This window comes from Sorex araneus, chromosome X (assembly GCF_027595985.1).
Source record: "Sorex araneus isolate mSorAra2 chromosome X, mSorAra2.pri, whole genome shotgun sequence".
Taxonomy (NCBI): domain Eukaryota; kingdom Metazoa; phylum Chordata; class Mammalia; order Eulipotyphla; family Soricidae; genus Sorex; species Sorex araneus.
The window spans coordinates 316,466,011-316,483,521 of record NC_073313.1 but is presented as its reverse complement, the minus strand read 5'-3'; the positions used below and the strand labels follow the sequence as shown (position 1 = coordinate 316,483,521).

The 17,511-nt window shown below is 43.1% G+C and overlaps 1 protein-coding gene across 4 annotated transcripts; it reads right to left on the bottom strand.

Moving 5' to 3' along the window:
- Window positions 1-929: 929 nt before the first annotated feature.
- ZNF892 (zinc finger protein 892) lies at window positions 930-15,144 on the bottom strand. Of its 4 annotated transcripts, none has more exons than XM_055121521.1 (5): window positions 14,689-14,794; window positions 13,932-14,017; window positions 9,699-9,801; window positions 8,205-8,288; window positions 930-3,495 (listed from the first exon to the last, which is right to left on the bottom strand). In XM_055121521.1, exons 1-5 carry the CDS (start codon window positions 14,762-14,764, stop codon window positions 2,228-2,230), a joined length of 1,617 nt encoding a protein of 538 aa, XP_054977496.1. In that variant the 5' UTR covers window positions 14,765-14,794; the 3' UTR covers window positions 930-2,227. The 4 variants fall into 4 exon arrangements, with proteins under 4 accessions (XP_054977496.1, XP_054977497.1, XP_054977498.1 ...); XM_055121522.1 differs by lacking the exon at window positions 14,689-14,794 and adding an exon at window positions 14,815-15,144 and having other exon boundaries at window positions 931-3,495; XM_055121523.1 differs by lacking the exons at window positions 9,699-9,801; window positions 14,689-14,794 and adding an exon at window positions 14,815-15,144 and having other exon boundaries at window positions 932-3,495.
- Between the last annotated feature and the right edge of the window lie 2,367 nt (window positions 15,145-17,511).

The following is a 17,511-nucleotide window of genomic DNA, read 5'->3' as shown; positions in this document are numbered from 1 at the left end:
GATTCAGCCTCTGGTTTCCTGCATGCAAAGCATGTGCTCAGTTAGCCCACTGAGCTAGATAACTGGCTCCCCACAGTCCTATTTTTGAAGCATATTGTCTAGTTTTACAGATTCACGGCTGGATAGCAGCAATTGTATGTAAGGATGACAGATTGATAGCTGAAGTCTCACTCACACTTGACTCAGGTGATATTTAGATGAGACCTTGTATTTTAAGGCTAACGCTAGGAAAAATTATTTTAGGATTGCTTGGCTGGAATATATTTTGTTTTGCAGTGCTGGGAATCAAAACCAAAGCCCCCTGCACTGGCAGGTGAGTACTCTACCAAGAACCACTTCCCAGAGCCCTGGAATGAATGTATTTGCAGATAAGGACATACATTTTGGGAAGCCAGATGCAGAATGATACGGCTGAACTCCCGCCAAAATTTATGCTGTTGTGCTTGCCTTCAATGTGCCTGCTCTTAAACATAAAACTCCTGAGAAGTTTAAATGGGATGATGTGACTGGGGTGTCTGAGGGAACTGATAGCCTTGTAAAACAAGGAAGAGAGAAGGCACATGAATGCACCAAGGAAAGGCAAAATTAACAAGAAGGCACTTTTCTGCAAATCAGGAAGAAAGTCTTTTGCAGAAACAAAGCAGCTCACTCCTGGAACTTTTAACCTCCGGAACTGTGAGAAATGTTTCCGTTGTTTAGTTACCTGGTCTATAGCAGTTCATTAAAGGAGTCTGAGCAGATTATGATTAAAAAAAATAGTGGGAAAAAATGGACAACTGGGAACCTTGTGTTCCTATAAAAGACCTGATATCTGTATCACCAGAGAATGCAGTCAAAGAAATGATGGCTGAAATTCCCAAAAATCACCTAAAAGGTACAGACCTTTTTGATCAAAGAAGTTCAGCAAACAGGATAAACAAAGAAATTCATGCAGAAATACATTAGCCAAATTTGTGAAAACTAAAAATACCCTGCTTAAAATGATTACAATGTTATCCTTCAAAGTTTCTATAGAGAAAAAAAAAGCAAACAAAGATATTATCTGCCTCTGCTCAAGAGCAGACAGTGAAAGAGAAGTGTTTCAAAGTTTTCAAGGTTTTTTTTTTAATTTAATATACAGTATTAGTTTAGGTCCACAACCAAATTTTATTCTTGTAAAAAGTTAAGGTGATGTTGTATCAACAAGCATATTCTTGGGTTACTCAGACAGTTTAAGACAATGAAATAATCAAAGGTCCCTCAATATCCTCTCCTTGCAAGCTGTAGATCAGAATACTTGGTGTTAACAGCACTCTTTGTAGATAATGTAGTAAGTCAGGTCTAAGACAAAACGTGCAGAAACTAACTGCCAGGCCAATAGTCACTGGCTTCTGGGGGAAGATGCTCTCATGGAAACTGTGGGTGGCCAAGTGTAGTTTCTTCTGCTTCTAAGTAGCTATCTCAGCTAACTTGTTCTGGGGGTGGGGGAGGTGGCAGAACACTCCTGGTTGTTCTTGGCCAACCACACACACAGCACTCCTAGGGGTTACTCAAGCCATCCCAGAAGTCCTTGAGGCCACAACTGCTGGGCGCTCAGAAGACCCAAAGCCACATCCAAGGATGCCTGAAGGACTGTTTGGGATAAGGGGTTGAATTGGGGTCAGCCACCCGCAGGCATGTATTTTAATTTACCTCCTATACTCTCTCCCTGGACTGTTTCATCAACATTTATTGGGCTTATTTCCCCGATTTTTCTCTGTCTTTTCCATGTACTTCTTTTGTGCCCCCTATTTAAGACAAAGACAACTTCTTTTCTACTCTAATCATCACACTTGATGAACTCACTGTGAATTTCCAATCTCATTTCTACCTCTGTAACTTCTCTGAGACCCACTTATCTTTTCTAAACCTCTGTCCCTTCAGCATTGTAATTCTACTTTGTCCACTGAAGACATCCTGTTTTTCACAAAGACACACACTATCTCTCTTTGAATTATTTGTTATATGACATATACCTTAAAATACTGGACATAATTTTTCTCTTTCCCAGCAAAGTTCACAATATCCTTAACTGGGATACTTTAAAAGGGATACAAGCCATCTTTCAGTTCTCAATAATCTACACTCCATACCAACAATGACTTCCTGATGCATACACCTTGTAATAGAATTAAATTTCTTTGTAGCCCTCACACCACATATATCGGATGTTCAACATGTGTTGAAAATAATTGCATTTACACAGTCCTTATCCAGTATGAATTCTCTTCTGCTGGCCAAAGACTGAGTGCTCGCTAAAAGCCTTCCCACAGCCCTTGCTTTTCTCTGTGGCATGCATTTTCTGATGTTGGGAGAGAGAGGAACTCTGACTGAAGGATTTCCCACACTCCTTACACTCGTAGGGTTTCTCCCCGGTGTGAGTTTTCTGATGCTTTGTGAGAGACGAGCTCTGGCTGAAAGCCTTTCCACAGGCCTTACATTTGTAAGGTTTCTCTCCAGTATGTGTCCTCTGATGACGGATAAGGGCGGAACGGTCGCTGAAGGCTTTGGCGCAGTTGTTGCACTGATAGGGCTTCTCCCCCGTGTGAGTTCTCTGGTGCTGAGTCAGAGCCGAGCAGTAGCCAAAGGCTTTCCCGCATTCACTGCACTCATAAGGCCTCTCCCCTGTGTGAGTTCTCTGATGCTGGATGAGGCCTGAGCGGTCACTGAAGGCTTTCCCACACTCGTTACATTTGTAGGGTTTTTCTCCAGTGTGAATGACCTGATGCTGAGTAAGAAATGTGCTCTGGCTAAAGGCCTTCCCGCACTCATTACACTCATAAGGCTTCTCTCCAGTGTGAATTCGCTGATGCTGAGTGAGGTATGAACTCTGATTAAAGGCCTTCCCACATTCGTGACACTCGTAGGGTTTCTCTCCAGTGTGGATTATATGATGCCGAATGAGGGCTGAGCGGTGACTGAAGGCCTTCCCGCATTCGTGACACGCATAGGGCTTCTCTCCAGTGTGGATTCGCTGGTGTAGAGTCAGGTGTATGCTCTGGCTGAAGGTTTTACCACAGTCAGTGCACTCATAGGGTTTTTCTCCTGTGTGAATCCTCTGGTGTAAGACAAAGGCGGAGTAGTAACTAAAGGCTTTCTCACACTCATTACATTTCCAAGGTTTCTTTCCTGCACACGTTCTTTCATGCTTCATTAGCTCTGGCTTCTGTGTTAAGTTCTTTTTAAACAAATCATAATCATGTAGTCCCTCTCCTTGCTGTTCAACAAGTAATGACCTCGGGCTGAAAGTTCTTCCAAAATCTTCACACTGGCAACTTCTCTCCCCGGATTTCTTCTGAATCATAGCCCCTTGTATGAAATGCTTCTCCTGATGTTCCTGTTGGCTCTCTAACAAATTCTCATGTTCACTGGAACCTTCCTTTGGAAATCTGTCTGCTAACATGCCAGGAGCTGATTCATCTTCAGAAATATTCTGCTCCGAAGGGAGCTCCTTACTGTCTGGTCTGGCTGCCCCATCTAAAAGAAACAAAAACACACAGGTGTCATTTCCTTTACCAAGAGACAAACGATTGCTGTGATGTGTAAATAAGGAAACAGATAAACCAAAAATGCTCACGGGGAATATATGACATTGAAATTTCTTAAAAACAGCCTTGCCGAGAAAGTTCAAGGGTAGGCACACAGCTGAAAGTTGGTGTTTGCTTCCATTTAATCATTCTTTCAGGGCCAAAGCGATAGTCCAGCGGGGAGGGTGTTTGCCTTGCATGCAGCTGACCCGGGTTCAATCCCAGGCACCCCATATGGTCCCCCAAGCACAGCCAGGGGGCAATTCCTGAGTGCAGAGCCAGGAGTAGTCCCTGAGCATTGCCTGGTGTGACCCAAAATAAACAAACAAACAAATCATTCTTTCTTTCTGTAAAAATCGGAGATTGTTCCTATTGCGGTATTAAAACTAATTGTTCAGGGTCTGAAGCAACAGTACAATGGGTAAGGCTTTTGCCTTGCACATGACCAACCCAGGTTGGTATCCCTGGCACCACATATGGTCCCCTGAGCCAACCAGCAGTGACCCCTAAACAGAGGCAGGAATAAGTCCTGAGCACTGCCAGGTGTAGCCCAAAACTAAACCAAAAATAAATAGGTTTTTCAGATGCATGGAGCTGAATAAAAGAAATTGGAATTATAGTTGTGACCAAATTAATAATTCCCTATTCTGTTAATACCTCATTGTGAATATGTTAATACCTCATTTGTAGATTTGGCTACAGTTTGGGGGCTTCACTTGTCTCACAAAGTAGTGGTTTTCAGCTGCCAGCAAAACTTCTTACTGATACATAGAAAAGAGATATAAAGTAAGACTGATGAACAATTACCAGCCTGGTATAGGATGGATATTATACAATTACAAAAATGAGATACAGAGATATATGTACTGGCAAGGAATTTTCTCAAGATATCAAATGACAAAAAAGATTGAAAAGTGTTTAATATGTGCATTTGTATAAAACAAAGACATGTTCCAAGTAGACATCTGTTTGTGTATGTGTTGTATGTGTTGCATTATTTACACAAAAATAAACCACTAATGATAGCTTCTGAGTAGTGATTGAATAAACAGGTGGGCAGGCTGGAATCCACAGTTGTGTATTATTATGTAAAACTTTTTTCCCCGTGTATTTTCAAAGTAAATTCTGAAAAATACATATGTAGGCTATAATTACTGGCTTTTGGTAAATATTGAGAATTTGTCTTGATATTAATTATAGTAGAATTATATACAAAAAAAAACCCCAGCCTTTCCATTTAGAGATACCATGAGACAAGAAAAATGACTGGGTAAAGAAATGCTGGCTACCTTTTGGAAAACAATATGGACGATTCTCAAAAAACTAGATATTGAGCTCCCATTTGACCCAGCAATACCACTGCTGGGAATATATCCCAGAGAAGCTAAAAAGTATAGTCGAAATGATATCTGCACTTATATGTTCATTGCAGCACTGTTTACAATAGCCAGAATCTGGAAAAAACCCGAGTGCCCTAGAACAGATGACTGGTTGAAGAAACTTTGGTACATCTATACAATGGAATACTATGCAGCTGTTAGAAAAAAGGAGGTCATGAAATTTGCGTATAAGTGGATCGGCATGGAAAGTATGATGCTAAGTGAAATGAGTCAGAAAGAGAAAGACAGACATAGAAAGATTGCACTCATCTGTGGAATATAGAATAACAGAGTAGGAGACTAACACCCAAGAATAGAAAAATAGTAGAGATAAGCACCAGGAGGTTGACTCCATGGCTTGGAAGCTGGCCTCACATTCTGGGGAGAGGGCAACTTAGAGAAGGGATCACCAAGTATAATGCGGTCGGAGGCCATGCGGGGGAAAGGTGATGCGGGCTGAATGTGGTCTAGAGACTGAACACAGTGGCCACTCAACACCTCTACTGCGAGCCACAACACCTAATGAGAGAGCGAGAACAAAAGGAAATGCCCTGCCACAGTGGCAGGATGGGGTGGGGGGAGACGGGAATGGGGAGGGTAGGAGGGATGTTGGGTGTACCGGTGGTGGAGAATGGGCACTGGTGAAGAGATGGGTTCTCAAACTTCGTATGGGGGAAACATGAGCACAAAAATGTATAAATCTGTAACTGTACCCTCATGGTGATTCACTAATTAAAAATAAATAAATTAAAAAAAAATGCTGGCTACACAGAGAGGCTATGTTGGCAGCGACATTTCTCTGTAGAGGGTTAGGAAATAAGAAAGCACAGCAGAGGGCCTGGAGAGATAGCACAGTGGGTAGGGCTCCTGCAGATAGAACTCAGGTTCTATTCCTGGAATCCCATATGGTTCCCCAAGTACTGCCAGGAGTAATCCTTGAGCGTCACCAGGAATGAATAACCCAGAAGGCAGGAGAGGCAGGCAGGCAGGCAGGGAGGCAGGGAGGCAGGGAAGTGGGGAAGCAGGAAGGTACACTAAAGAATAAGACTAAACAAGTGATGTGGGGAAATGGAAGATAAAATACAGTCTCTAGTAGAGATAGGGCTAGAATCAGAAAATTGAATGGAAATAGACAAGGCAAATGGAAAAACTAAAGCTCCAAATATTTGTGAAGAGCACATGGTTAGTGGAGGACAGCAAGAATAGAATTAGAGATAAGCTGGTCTCCCCAAGAACGTCACCTCCTCACTAGAGACTCACCATGTCATGCCTTGACAGTCATTTGCTGACCTCCCTGCAACCAAAGCTCCACCATTCCTACTGAACACAGCAGTTCAGTCACGACTAGTGGATGAACTTCCTGTGCAAGAATCTCTCCTGGTTCTAGAGTTTCAAGATGAGACACAAGCTCTAAAAGCTCATATTTTAAGTGGTCCAGGTCAATCAATTCAAATAATCACAAAGCTTAAATGATGATCTCTAATGGCCCGAAAGCTGACAGATTAGAGAGAGGGAAAAAAGAATCAAGACTTTTTTTTTAAAAATGCCTTATTGTTTGGGGAAAGGAAAGTCAAAATCTCTGTGTTTTCTGGCTGGTTGCTAATTATCATGATACCTGCTCTAAAATCCTAGGCTTTTCAGTAAGAGTTCTAAGGGAAAATCTTCACAGCTAAAAATGTTGAAATATTTCCAGGTTTAAATAGCCTTCACTATTCATTTCAACCATGACTCTATATGAAATAAACTGACACAACACAACTACATACCATAATCAGGCTAGTGTCTGGAATTTAAGAAACAACTGGAGAAATACCTGAAAGGCACATGCATTTCTAGCTAAGGGAAATGGAAAAAAAAAAATCAAAGCGCCATGCAGAAAGTGTTCTATAGTAAAGGGGCAATGTCTAGATCACCATTGATCCCAGAGTACAAGGAGGACAGAAAAGAAAAGAAATTGAGAGGGGAAGGAAGAAGATGAAAAAGGGAAGTTATGGAGGAACTGGGTTTGGGGACCTCCAGTGATGTGGGTGATGTGGGAGTGTGGCATATTTTCAGATCCAAAGCACAGACTTAACAACACTAGAACATGAGATCTAAACTACAAACACTGAACTCTGAAGCGATGAAATGTGCTTGTCATGGCAGGGGACATAGTGAGGGAGGGAACATGAGAACAATGTTAGAGGGAAAGGGACACTGGTGGTGGGATGAGTGCTGGAATACTGTATACCTAGAATTCATCAGTCAATAACTTAGTAAATCACAGTTCCTAAATTAAATAAAAATATTTAAAAATTAAAGCCCCATATATTTGTGGAGAGTACCTGATTAGTGAAGGATAGTAAGAGGCTTGCTGCTCATGGGTTAGGATTTCAAGTTACTGAACAAAGGAGGCAAAAGTTAGACATGTAGACTAGTATAGGCTTACTTTGAAAGCAGGTAGAGAAATCGAGAACTGACAGAGTAAGCAACTTCCTGTAGGGAACACAGCAGCATCAATGAACTGCTTCATCAAGGGATAAGATGAAAGAAAGCATAATGAGCTACTAGTCTACTGCAGTGATGAAGTTGAACAGAAGAGGATCAAATCCAAGCCATCTTTAAAAAAAATAACAGTTTTCAAAACTTAACAGCTATCGTTTATGTATTAGTCAGGGGATGTCCTAAGCATCTCTTGGATTATGTCATTTAACCCTCACAATAATTCTACAAGGTAACTGTTACCATTTTACAGTTGGAGAATTCAAGTCACAGAGAGGACAATCCACTTATTAAAACAAAGATCAGGGACTTAATGAGTAGCTGGGACTGGCTCTCGAGCCAGGAAGACAGGTTCTAAAGTTCTTAATCACCATGGTTAAGCTCTTAACTACTGATTCTTGACCTCTATGCTAGGCTGCCCCTAGTTGGATAGAGAAAGGGAAAGGAAACTCAGATCAATTTACAGTCACCAGTCTGAGAAAAAAATCACATCCTGCACAGATAAAATAACAAGAAATATACACATGTATATGAAAATGCTTACTATCCAAATTATCAGCAAATATTAACACATTGGTCATATTTATCTTATCTGGGAAAAAATGGTCAAAAGGGTGAAAAAATTTTCTTTATATAAAATAAAGTTACAAACTTATTATTGATCATCATCCATGGAGGTGAGGATGACATGGAAAAAAAAAGGGTTCCAGTGAAGCTCCTTCATAAGCATTTCAAAGATTTCAAAGCGTTTCCATTCAGCATCTGAATTTTATGTTCACTGATTCTAGCAGTCACTCACCTGTACTAGATGCTTTTGAGACTTTCTCTAGCTCCATCCCACACTCCAACTGAGAGACGACATCAGACTTGGGAATTGGAAGTCCTAGCCATGGGGAAAAAAGACGAATTTCGTAAATATCTCAGTGTTGGCTTCTTGTTTATTGGGGCCACCAAGGAAGGGAGAAGAAGAGGAAAAGAGAGATTCTGGATTTCTCCTCTAACTCTACTAAGAAGACAGGAAGAATTAAATGGGGTTTACTTGAGTACAGAACAATGAAGTCACCTGATTTTACCTTTCCCTATTAAAAGAATAAGCACTCATTTCTTCCCCCCGCCCACTTTATGGTTAACCATGGTTAGGAAGATGCTGATGGCGATTTGTTGTAGTTAATATTCCAACCCCAATCCCACAACCACTGTGACCTTCCCTCCATCATTGTCTCCATTTTTCCAACTACCCTTCAAGCCTGCTCCCAGAGCAGGCCCCAAATAATTTATTTTACATTGCTTATTACCACTAAATGGCTAACTGAATTATGAGAAATATCAATTCCTCCTCCCCTCTCGGAGAGCCTGGCAAGCTACTGAGAGTATTGCACCCGCACAGCAGAGCCTGGCAAGCTACCCATGGTGTATTCGATATACCAAAAACAGTAACAATAAGTCTCACAATGAGAGATGTTACTGGTGCCTGCTTGAACAAATTGATGAGCAACGAGATGACAGTGACAGTGACTTCAACGAAGAAAATCTGTGAAAATTGTTATATCTCACCATGGAAACCTTAAGTCCTTGCCTGAGGATTTACTAAGCTGTTTTTGCTAGTTGAATCTTTTGTGTCAGTGCTTTTGTTGGTTTAGCTTAGTTGGCTTCTATATTACATTCCCATCCTGTCTGGTGTGCTAGTATTGGAATGCTAGTATTGCAGAGTTTAGAGGTGCTGTGTGGCTGCCAATGTGTCCATGGGCTCCAGAAAACCCTGAATTATTTAACTGGGCAGTGAGTTACATGGTGGCAGTTGTGGGATATGAGTACCCATTTCTTTTTCTTTTTTTTTTTTTTTTTTTTGCTTTTTGGGTCACACCTGGCGATGCACAGGAGTTACTCCTGGCTCTGCACTCAGGAATCACCCCTGGAGGTGCTCAGGGGACCACATGGGATGCTGGGAATCAAACCCGAGTCGGCCGCGTGCAAGGCAAACGCCCTACCCGCTGTGCTATCTCTCCAGCTCCGAGTACCCATTTCTTAAGAGGCATTTCCACTAGAATCTTTTACAGTATCTTTGATCAGGGAATAGGGAAGAAGGAAGCTACCTCCTGGAAGAGTAGGATAAAAAGATGTCCATTTTGACTTACAGAGTTTAACTATCTCCAGAAATGAAGCATGTTAGTTTCTTGTCTCAAGCCTTATAGGGAAAAAAGAATCTCTGCATCTAAGCACCTTAGAGCCAAGGGAACTGAGAAAGCTACAGGACCACATTAGGCAAATTCACGGGACAGGGGAACATCCTTACCCAACAAGACCAGACTCCTGGGTTTCTCAGGGAGATCTCCTTGGGGGTTCAGTTTCCCCCAGTGGGCGAGAGCCCTGGCCATATCCCTGATCAGCAATGACTCCTGAAAAACCAAACAGATCAATATTCACCAAGGGCCCTCCTTCCTGAGCCTCGGGAAGATTATTTTATCATAAAATAATACAGTCTGGAAGGAAGATAGGAAGGGCAGAAAGCTCAGAGAAAACAACTCCTTTTTTTTTTCTTTTTGGGTCACACCCAGCGATGCACAGGGGCTACCCCTGGCTCATGCACTCAGGAATTACTCCTGGCGGTGCTCAGCTGGGAATAGAACCCGGGTCAGCTGTGTGCAAGGTAAACGCCCTACCTGCTGTGCTATCACTCCAGCACTCCAGCCCCGAAAACAACTCTTAACATCCCAGCAAAGGTTAAAAAAGATGATCTGACTGATTAGTAGCCACAAACTCACTCTGGGTCTCCATGTATTCATAACGCACGTTACTTGATCGAAGGAACAAAATCACCTTCAGTGTGCATCAGTAAATCACAGAGCTATAGAAATCCTTGCTATAAGACAGAGGAGAGTAAAGAAAATAGAACTGAATTTTCTTTATGGACTCGAAATAAAATATTTTCTCTGTGTTTTTTCTTTGACAATAAAATCAGTCCATGTAAATGAAAATTAAGGTGTTTATGTGCCAGGGATCGTAGAATTTTTATAGAACAGTACCTCAAGTCCAGATTAGGATTCAATTTCCCAAAGCGTCCTTACCTTTTCTCCTAATGGCCCCAATCAGTCGGCTGGCCCCCTCATCCACTCTTCCCATCATGCAGAGCTCCAGTTGGCAGCTCTTTCACTGCTCCAAAGCTGCCACGGTTCCTTTAAAGTCCACACACTGCTTTTGGTCCGCATTTGTCCCCCATCCCTCCACCCCACCCCACCATTCCAGGAAATCCTTAGCGTTCTCAGAGTTCAGTCCTGGAGCTGCCTTCTTAAGGAAAGCCTCCCTGACTCTCTGGATCGCAGCGCCAAGCTCTGTAGCTCCGTCCCTGCCCCTGGGTTATCCACGCTGAGAAGAATGTGTCTGAAGTCTGTCCAGGGAGCTGGCAGCTCCATGAGAGCTGAAGTGACCTCTGTTTCTACTCAGCAACACAGCCCTACACCTGGCACAGGGAACAGGTGCCAGAGAGTTGAAAGAAGGAATGGACACTCAACAAGAACGGGTAGAGACAAGCTGATGTGGGGGGTTCTATTGTTATAGGCTATTTTGATAGGATCTGCTATAATGATATAATGTAAGAAAGCAGCAGACTTGTGGTTATACAGAAAACACCATCCATCCACATACTACAGGACCAAGTAAAGGTGAAAAATTTGTCAGAGTCAGACTCTAAAACTTAAGAGCAGCCATCTGTACTGATTGTGTAAATCCCTAACAGACCTTGGGGGTTATGGCAATAGTTTGTGCTAAGGCAAAAGTGTGCCCTGACCCCGAGCTATGTAAAGAGACAATTTGCTCCCTCCCCTACCCCCTGATGTATGGCTGTAACTGTATCTTGTCTTCCTTTATGATGCATGTCTATAAACTGTGTCTTATTTTAAAATTAAGTGAAAATTGTAATCTTTTTAAGTTTAGGAAAAAACTGTGGCTAATCCTCCGTGATCTTAACTGACGCTTGTGTAATATGTGGCTGTAACTGTGTCTTATTTTAAACATAAGTGAAAACTGTAGCTTATCTTGCAAGATTTTAATGGGCACTCTGAAATGTAATTTTAGAGCATGAATGCAACCTCAGTTTTTGAGTCATTTGTGGAACAGATTGAAGTCCCATGGCCCATCATGATCTCTGGGTCCACTGGGATGAAAGAAACATATGCCCTACTCATACCCTTCTTGATTTTGGCTCTCTTACAGAGGCATGACAAACTCAGATATGACACTACGAAAGCATACATGGGAAGGGCAAGGTGGTGAGGAGAGATGTGGATCACACATGAGAAGCATCAAAGGTGTCTTTAGCCTGGCAGTAACATTTCAAGTGAGGGAGGCAGGGGAGGTTACGCTGCTGTGAATTTGTAGCTGATTCTATTTACAGTGGACAGAACAAAAGTGCTCATTTTTCTAATTCTTAAAAAAAATTTCTATGTACCTTCAATTTAATTAAGACATAATAAAACTGACCCAGTATCTGAGGTGTCAGCATAACTAATGTTATCTCTTTTTTGAGCTTTTTTTTTTGGCCATATAGTCCTCTGCCCCCAACATATATATGAATATAATGGCAACCTTGTTTATATTCATTATTCTAATATTTATCATTTAGCTCTCCAAAAACAACTCATAAAATAATTCATATAATTCACTGTATCACTGTAATCCCATTGCTCATCGATTTGCTCGAGCGGGCACCAGTAACGTCTCCATTGTGAGACTAATCGTTACTGTTTTTTGGCATATCGAATACGCCATGGGTAGCTTGCCAGGCTCTGCTGTGCAGGCGAGATAATCTCAGTAGCTTGCCAGGCTCCCCGAGAGGTGTGGAAGAATTGAACCAAGGTTGGCTTTGTGAAAGGTAAACGCCCTACCCGCTGTGCTATAGCTCATATAATTAAGTTGGGGGGAAAAAAATAACAACCTACTTCAAAAATCCCCCACCCCCAAACAATTAAATACCATTCAAAACTTGAAGTGGCATCTTCAGACTTTTATTTTGCTTGATAGTTTTTTGGGGACATGTAGGCAGTGCTTAGGGCTCACTCCTGGCTCTGTGCTCAGCAACCAAATGTGGTATCAAGGGTCAAAACCAGATCATCTGCATGCATATAAGTGCCCTACCTGATGTTCTATCACTCTGGCCCTAGAAATACAGACTTCTAAATTTATGTTTCCTTAAGGCCTCAGGAATGACCAATACAAGCAGTATAATTTCTCCAGCCTTCTTTCTTTACCGACAATGCTAGCAAGACTAACTGGTTATTCCTTCCAGACTACAGTTCACTTAGAAAACCTCAGCAAACATATGCCTGGCTCTGCTGCACAGACAGATCACGCAGACGTTGTTCAGGACTCTCTCTCCTCTTCGTTTGACAACAGATTCAGTAGCGGCATTTTCTCCCAGAGCATCACATGGTCAAGAGCACCGATATGCTGAGAAGTCAAGAGGAAGCTGACAGGCAGTTGCAGCACTTGACTTGGCCACAAGATCTGCCCTGTCCCAGACCATAAGTGTCTTCCCTCACGTTCTCTCACCGGTCACTGCATATTTGATATTCTAACCCTTACAACACTTTCCTTGCCTTTGCAGTGAGACCCAGCCTAGATGTCCCTGTCATCTAACAACATCCCCTAGTCTCCTTCCCCTCCCGCTCACTCCACAGCCACTCCCACCCTTAGCCACCGAAACTCTCTCATCACTTAAAGATGCTTTCTTTTTGCCAAAGTTGTTCTCTCTCTTGGGACATCCAAGAGAGATGTTATATGTGACTCTCTAACATCTACAATCCTTTACTTTCCAAACTACAACTTTTTTTTGGGGGAAGGGTGGAGAGAAGGGGGTGGAGGCAGGTTTCTAAGCAGCGTTTAGGCGTCTAGGGGCTGCTCCCTGTGATACTCAGCCAACTGGCCAGGCAGATTCAAGATAAGGCCAGAGGATGTGGTGCAACTGGGGCCCAATGGTGCCACCTTGGTGCGTGGGGGCATTCAGGGCTACACCAAGTCAGACAAGCTGCCAGGAATCAAACCAAGGTTGCACATATACTAAGCATGGGCCCTAAGCCTGTGTTGATTCCCCTGTGCCAACTCAAACTATGGCTTTTAGCTCATGATTCCCCCGAACTACTCGATAGGATAAAAACTTCTTTTATGGCCCTTCATGATTTGTTCGCATCCGTCATTTCTGGGTTATAAACATACAAACATTTCTTCTTATAGTCTTACTTATGCATGTCATCTCTTCAGTAAGCTTCACAAGGCAGGGGCAATTAGCCCGTCTTTATTCCTCAGCCTGGCATCATAAGTCCACAGCATTAATTCACAGTTGGTATCTCTGAGTGTGTAAAGACAAAATGCTGGGAGGGACAGTTCTGAACAAATGAGGAGCACCTGCTGTGAGGGACTTCACTCACTGGTTTATCATAAGAAACCAAAGGGTCCAGGAATCTGGGATGAGCAATTCCAAATGTATCTGCTCTGAGAACAAGAACAAACCTAAGAAAAAGAACGAGGTACCCACCTGGGATGTAGGGGTCAGTTGCAAAGTAGCCATGCCATTTTCCTTCAGGTTTCCTGCAGAGAGGTTTGAGTCTTCAGAAAGTGAACCTGTAAGAGTGGACAGAGCCATGCAATCACCATCTTGCAGCAAACTCACAAAAACTGTCATGGACAGGCACTTGTCACTAAAGAGGATAATCCCACATTTTTAAAATCCAGACAACCATGATCACACTGTCTTGGCTCTCCTATCACCTTCGATATTTAAACTCTAGGAGAAAGAACCTGCTGAGAATCTGCACATACAAATGAAAAACTCATTTCTCTCTCTCTCTCTCTCTCTCTCTCTCTCTCTCTGTCATTTATTGAGTCAAAATAATATTCTAGGTCTGTGGGTCAAAAGTGCTCCTTTGGTGATTGATTACTGAATTATTAAGACCCATCTGTTTCATTCTAGGATCACATAAATCAATACTAGTTCAATTCCCTTCGAAAGTGTCTTTCAGACAATATTGGCTTTTGCAGATCTTAGCACGGGGTAGGACTCTAGGATTCTAAGCATGTGCAGCAACTTCTAGAACCCTCATTTGCCCCCATCTGCAAAATGGGTGTAACGAAAGTCACTTCAAGTCACCTTTGGGGTTCTGAAGACATAGGGGAAGCCACTATTTAAAACCAACTTGTAGCAGCAATGATGGGGTGGGGACAGGACACATCACCCTAAATCCTGCCCGGGCAATACAGTGGAGGGCTCCTGCAGACCCCCAGGTGACACCTACTAGGAAGAAAGACAAGAGCGGACCAGACGCCGCCTCCTTCCTGCGCCTGCCCCAGCCAGAGGGCAGCCTTTCCCATGCTTTCTTCGCTCCAGCAGGCTCCGCCACATCCCCGTCGGAAATCCTCACCTCTGCCCGGGGGCTCCATGGCGTTTCCCTCCCCCGGCCCGCCAGGGAGGCGACACCGCGGGGGAAGGGCGCGGGGGGCTCGCGCTGGGCTGGGGGTTGCAGCGCGCCGATCCGCCCAGGGCTCCGCTACGCGAGCGCGACCCTCGCCGGGCAGCCTGGCGTCTCCCACCCGGGCGCCCTGCCGTCGCCCTGTTGTCAGCCCCCTCGGACTTAAAGGACAGCCGACCCCAGGCTTGACCAAACGCCCAGCTCGGGGAAGCCAGGGCCCAGCTACAAAGGCATCTAAACCCTGGGCGGCGGCCCTTGCGCGAGCCTGAACTACAGCTCCCAGAATCCTCCGCGCGGCGCGATTTCGTCATCAAGCGCCGCTTTCCAGGGAGGGCCTCTATCAAACCAATACTTACAGGCAAGTTAGTGTTCTTTATCACCTTGGAGCAAATTTCATATTAAATAATTGTTTTAAAGGCTTGGCACCTTTCATCCTAACCCAAACACTTAATAATTATGTTTCGATTTATATCTTATTTCAAACCACATTAACCTTTCATAAAGCTTTTCATTTTTTGTTAATGCCTATAGATTTTTCAGCACCATTTTTGGGGCGGGGGGGGTACTTGAAATAGAGGGAGCTAGAACATTTCATATTGGATCTCTTAAACCTGTAATAAGAGACGTAACAAGACTTTCTAAGTTAACTATCGAGTTCTAAAATTTAGAATTTTTTTCTTTTACTTTAAAAAATAATTGAACCATAGTGAGATACACAGTTACAAAGTTGCTCATGTTTGGGTTTTAGATTTATAATTTATTGATCTAAGTTTTATGCTGCATAAAATGAATAATAAAAATGCACATGTTCCATAGTGTATATATCATTCATTTTTATAACTTTTAATCTAAGAATACCTCAGAGACCTGGGCCCTTCGAAAACAGGATGAGAAGCTATTCGGGTATCCCAAAGAAGAATGGAAAGAGCTATGCTTGGAGTATCAGGTTTCACTCAAGTGAGAGAAGGAATCTGGAGTTCCGACCTCCGTTGACAATCAAGAATCAGGGACACTGTCTCGTTTGCCAAGGCATCAAAAATCAGATGGGCTGGACATGTAATGTGATTTAGAGACGACTGCTGGACTAGAGCTGTTACCGACTGGATTCCATGGGACGTCAAAAGACTGCGTGGCCGCCCACCTACGAGATGGTCAGACTTCTTTGTCAAGACCCTGAATGAACAGTTTGAGGCTTTTCGTGTCCCTGGAGTGAGCAGACGCCATTGGGCTATACTAACACACAAAAGGGATGAATGGAGAGGTTACTGGTGCCCACTCGAACAAATCGACGAACAACAGGATGACAAGTGATTAATCTAAGAAACTCCATGCACTCTTCAGAAATCCAGTGTGTGTGGAAGTAAAGCATACATTTCTTTCCTAGAATTAGAAGTATTTTGTTTGTTTTGGGTGTGGGACCACACCCAGCGGTGCTCAGAGCTTACTTTTGCCTCTCTGCTCAGGGATCACTCCTGGAAGTGCTCAGGGGATCTTATGTTGTGCCAGTGATCAAACCTGGGTTGGCTGTTTGCAAGGCAAGTTCCCCACCTGCTATACCTCTAGTACTGTTGGATTTATTTACATGATCAGTAGGTCTTGGCCTCTGGTTCTACTTGGAATTCTTGAGACACTTGTAGGTTGCTGAACATTGAGAAGCAAATAACTGCAGTTCCTGATTCTGCCTCTTGTTATGTCAACTATAGCTAAGGAATGAAATTACTAACAGTTCTTGAAGAAAAGGATAATGATGACTAGGCCAAGCCTCCTGCACAATGATCTTGGGAAATAACGGTTCCTAGAAGACCATGGCAGGTGATCTTAGGTCCCACCTACTTTCAAAAGGTCCCACACCCTACCCTAGGATATTTTCAGGGCACTCTAGAGAGTAATTTTTAAAGGTGCAGCCTGACATTTGTAGCACGAATAGGGGAAACTCAAGGTCAAGTCACAGCCCTGTTTGCCTTCCCATGGAGCCCACAGCTCTACCCCTTTGCATGTTTCCTAGGCAGAATTCTCTCCACTTACCCAGAAACATCTTTGGAACCTTTGATCACCAAAGGCACCTGCTCTTTCATCTTCACCTTTACTTCCGATGGGGAAAGAGCGGGAAGTATTAGAGAGAGTTCCCGTACTTTCTCCTCCACATCATCCTTAGGTGGCTAGAGGTTCATTCAATTTCTCTTGCCCACTTGAGTTTTGATCCAGTAGAGAACAAAGGAGACAAACAAACAGAAACAATGCAGTTGTCACTAGCCCCAGGTGGGCATCCAGAATTTGAAATGTGGCCAGTCCGAATCTGAGGTGTGGTGTAAATAAAAAAACCCACATTCCCAGAACTTAATTTCAAAAGGGAACTTATCTCAAATTTTATATTGATTACATATTTTCATTTTGATTTTCATTTGGGGGCCTCCCCAGGCTTCTCCCTGGTGGTACTCAGGAGGTTGTGCAGTAGTGAGGCAGAACCTGGGCACTGTGTATGCTGGACACGTGGTCCTACCTCTTGAGCTACATTCCCTGGCTCCAAATAAAATATTATTACACTTAATTCTACAGATCTATTTTGTTTTTAAAAGAAGAATAAAAATTCTGTTTCTATCAGAAAGCACCAGTTAAAAATATCTGAATTTGAGCTAGGGATGTGACTAA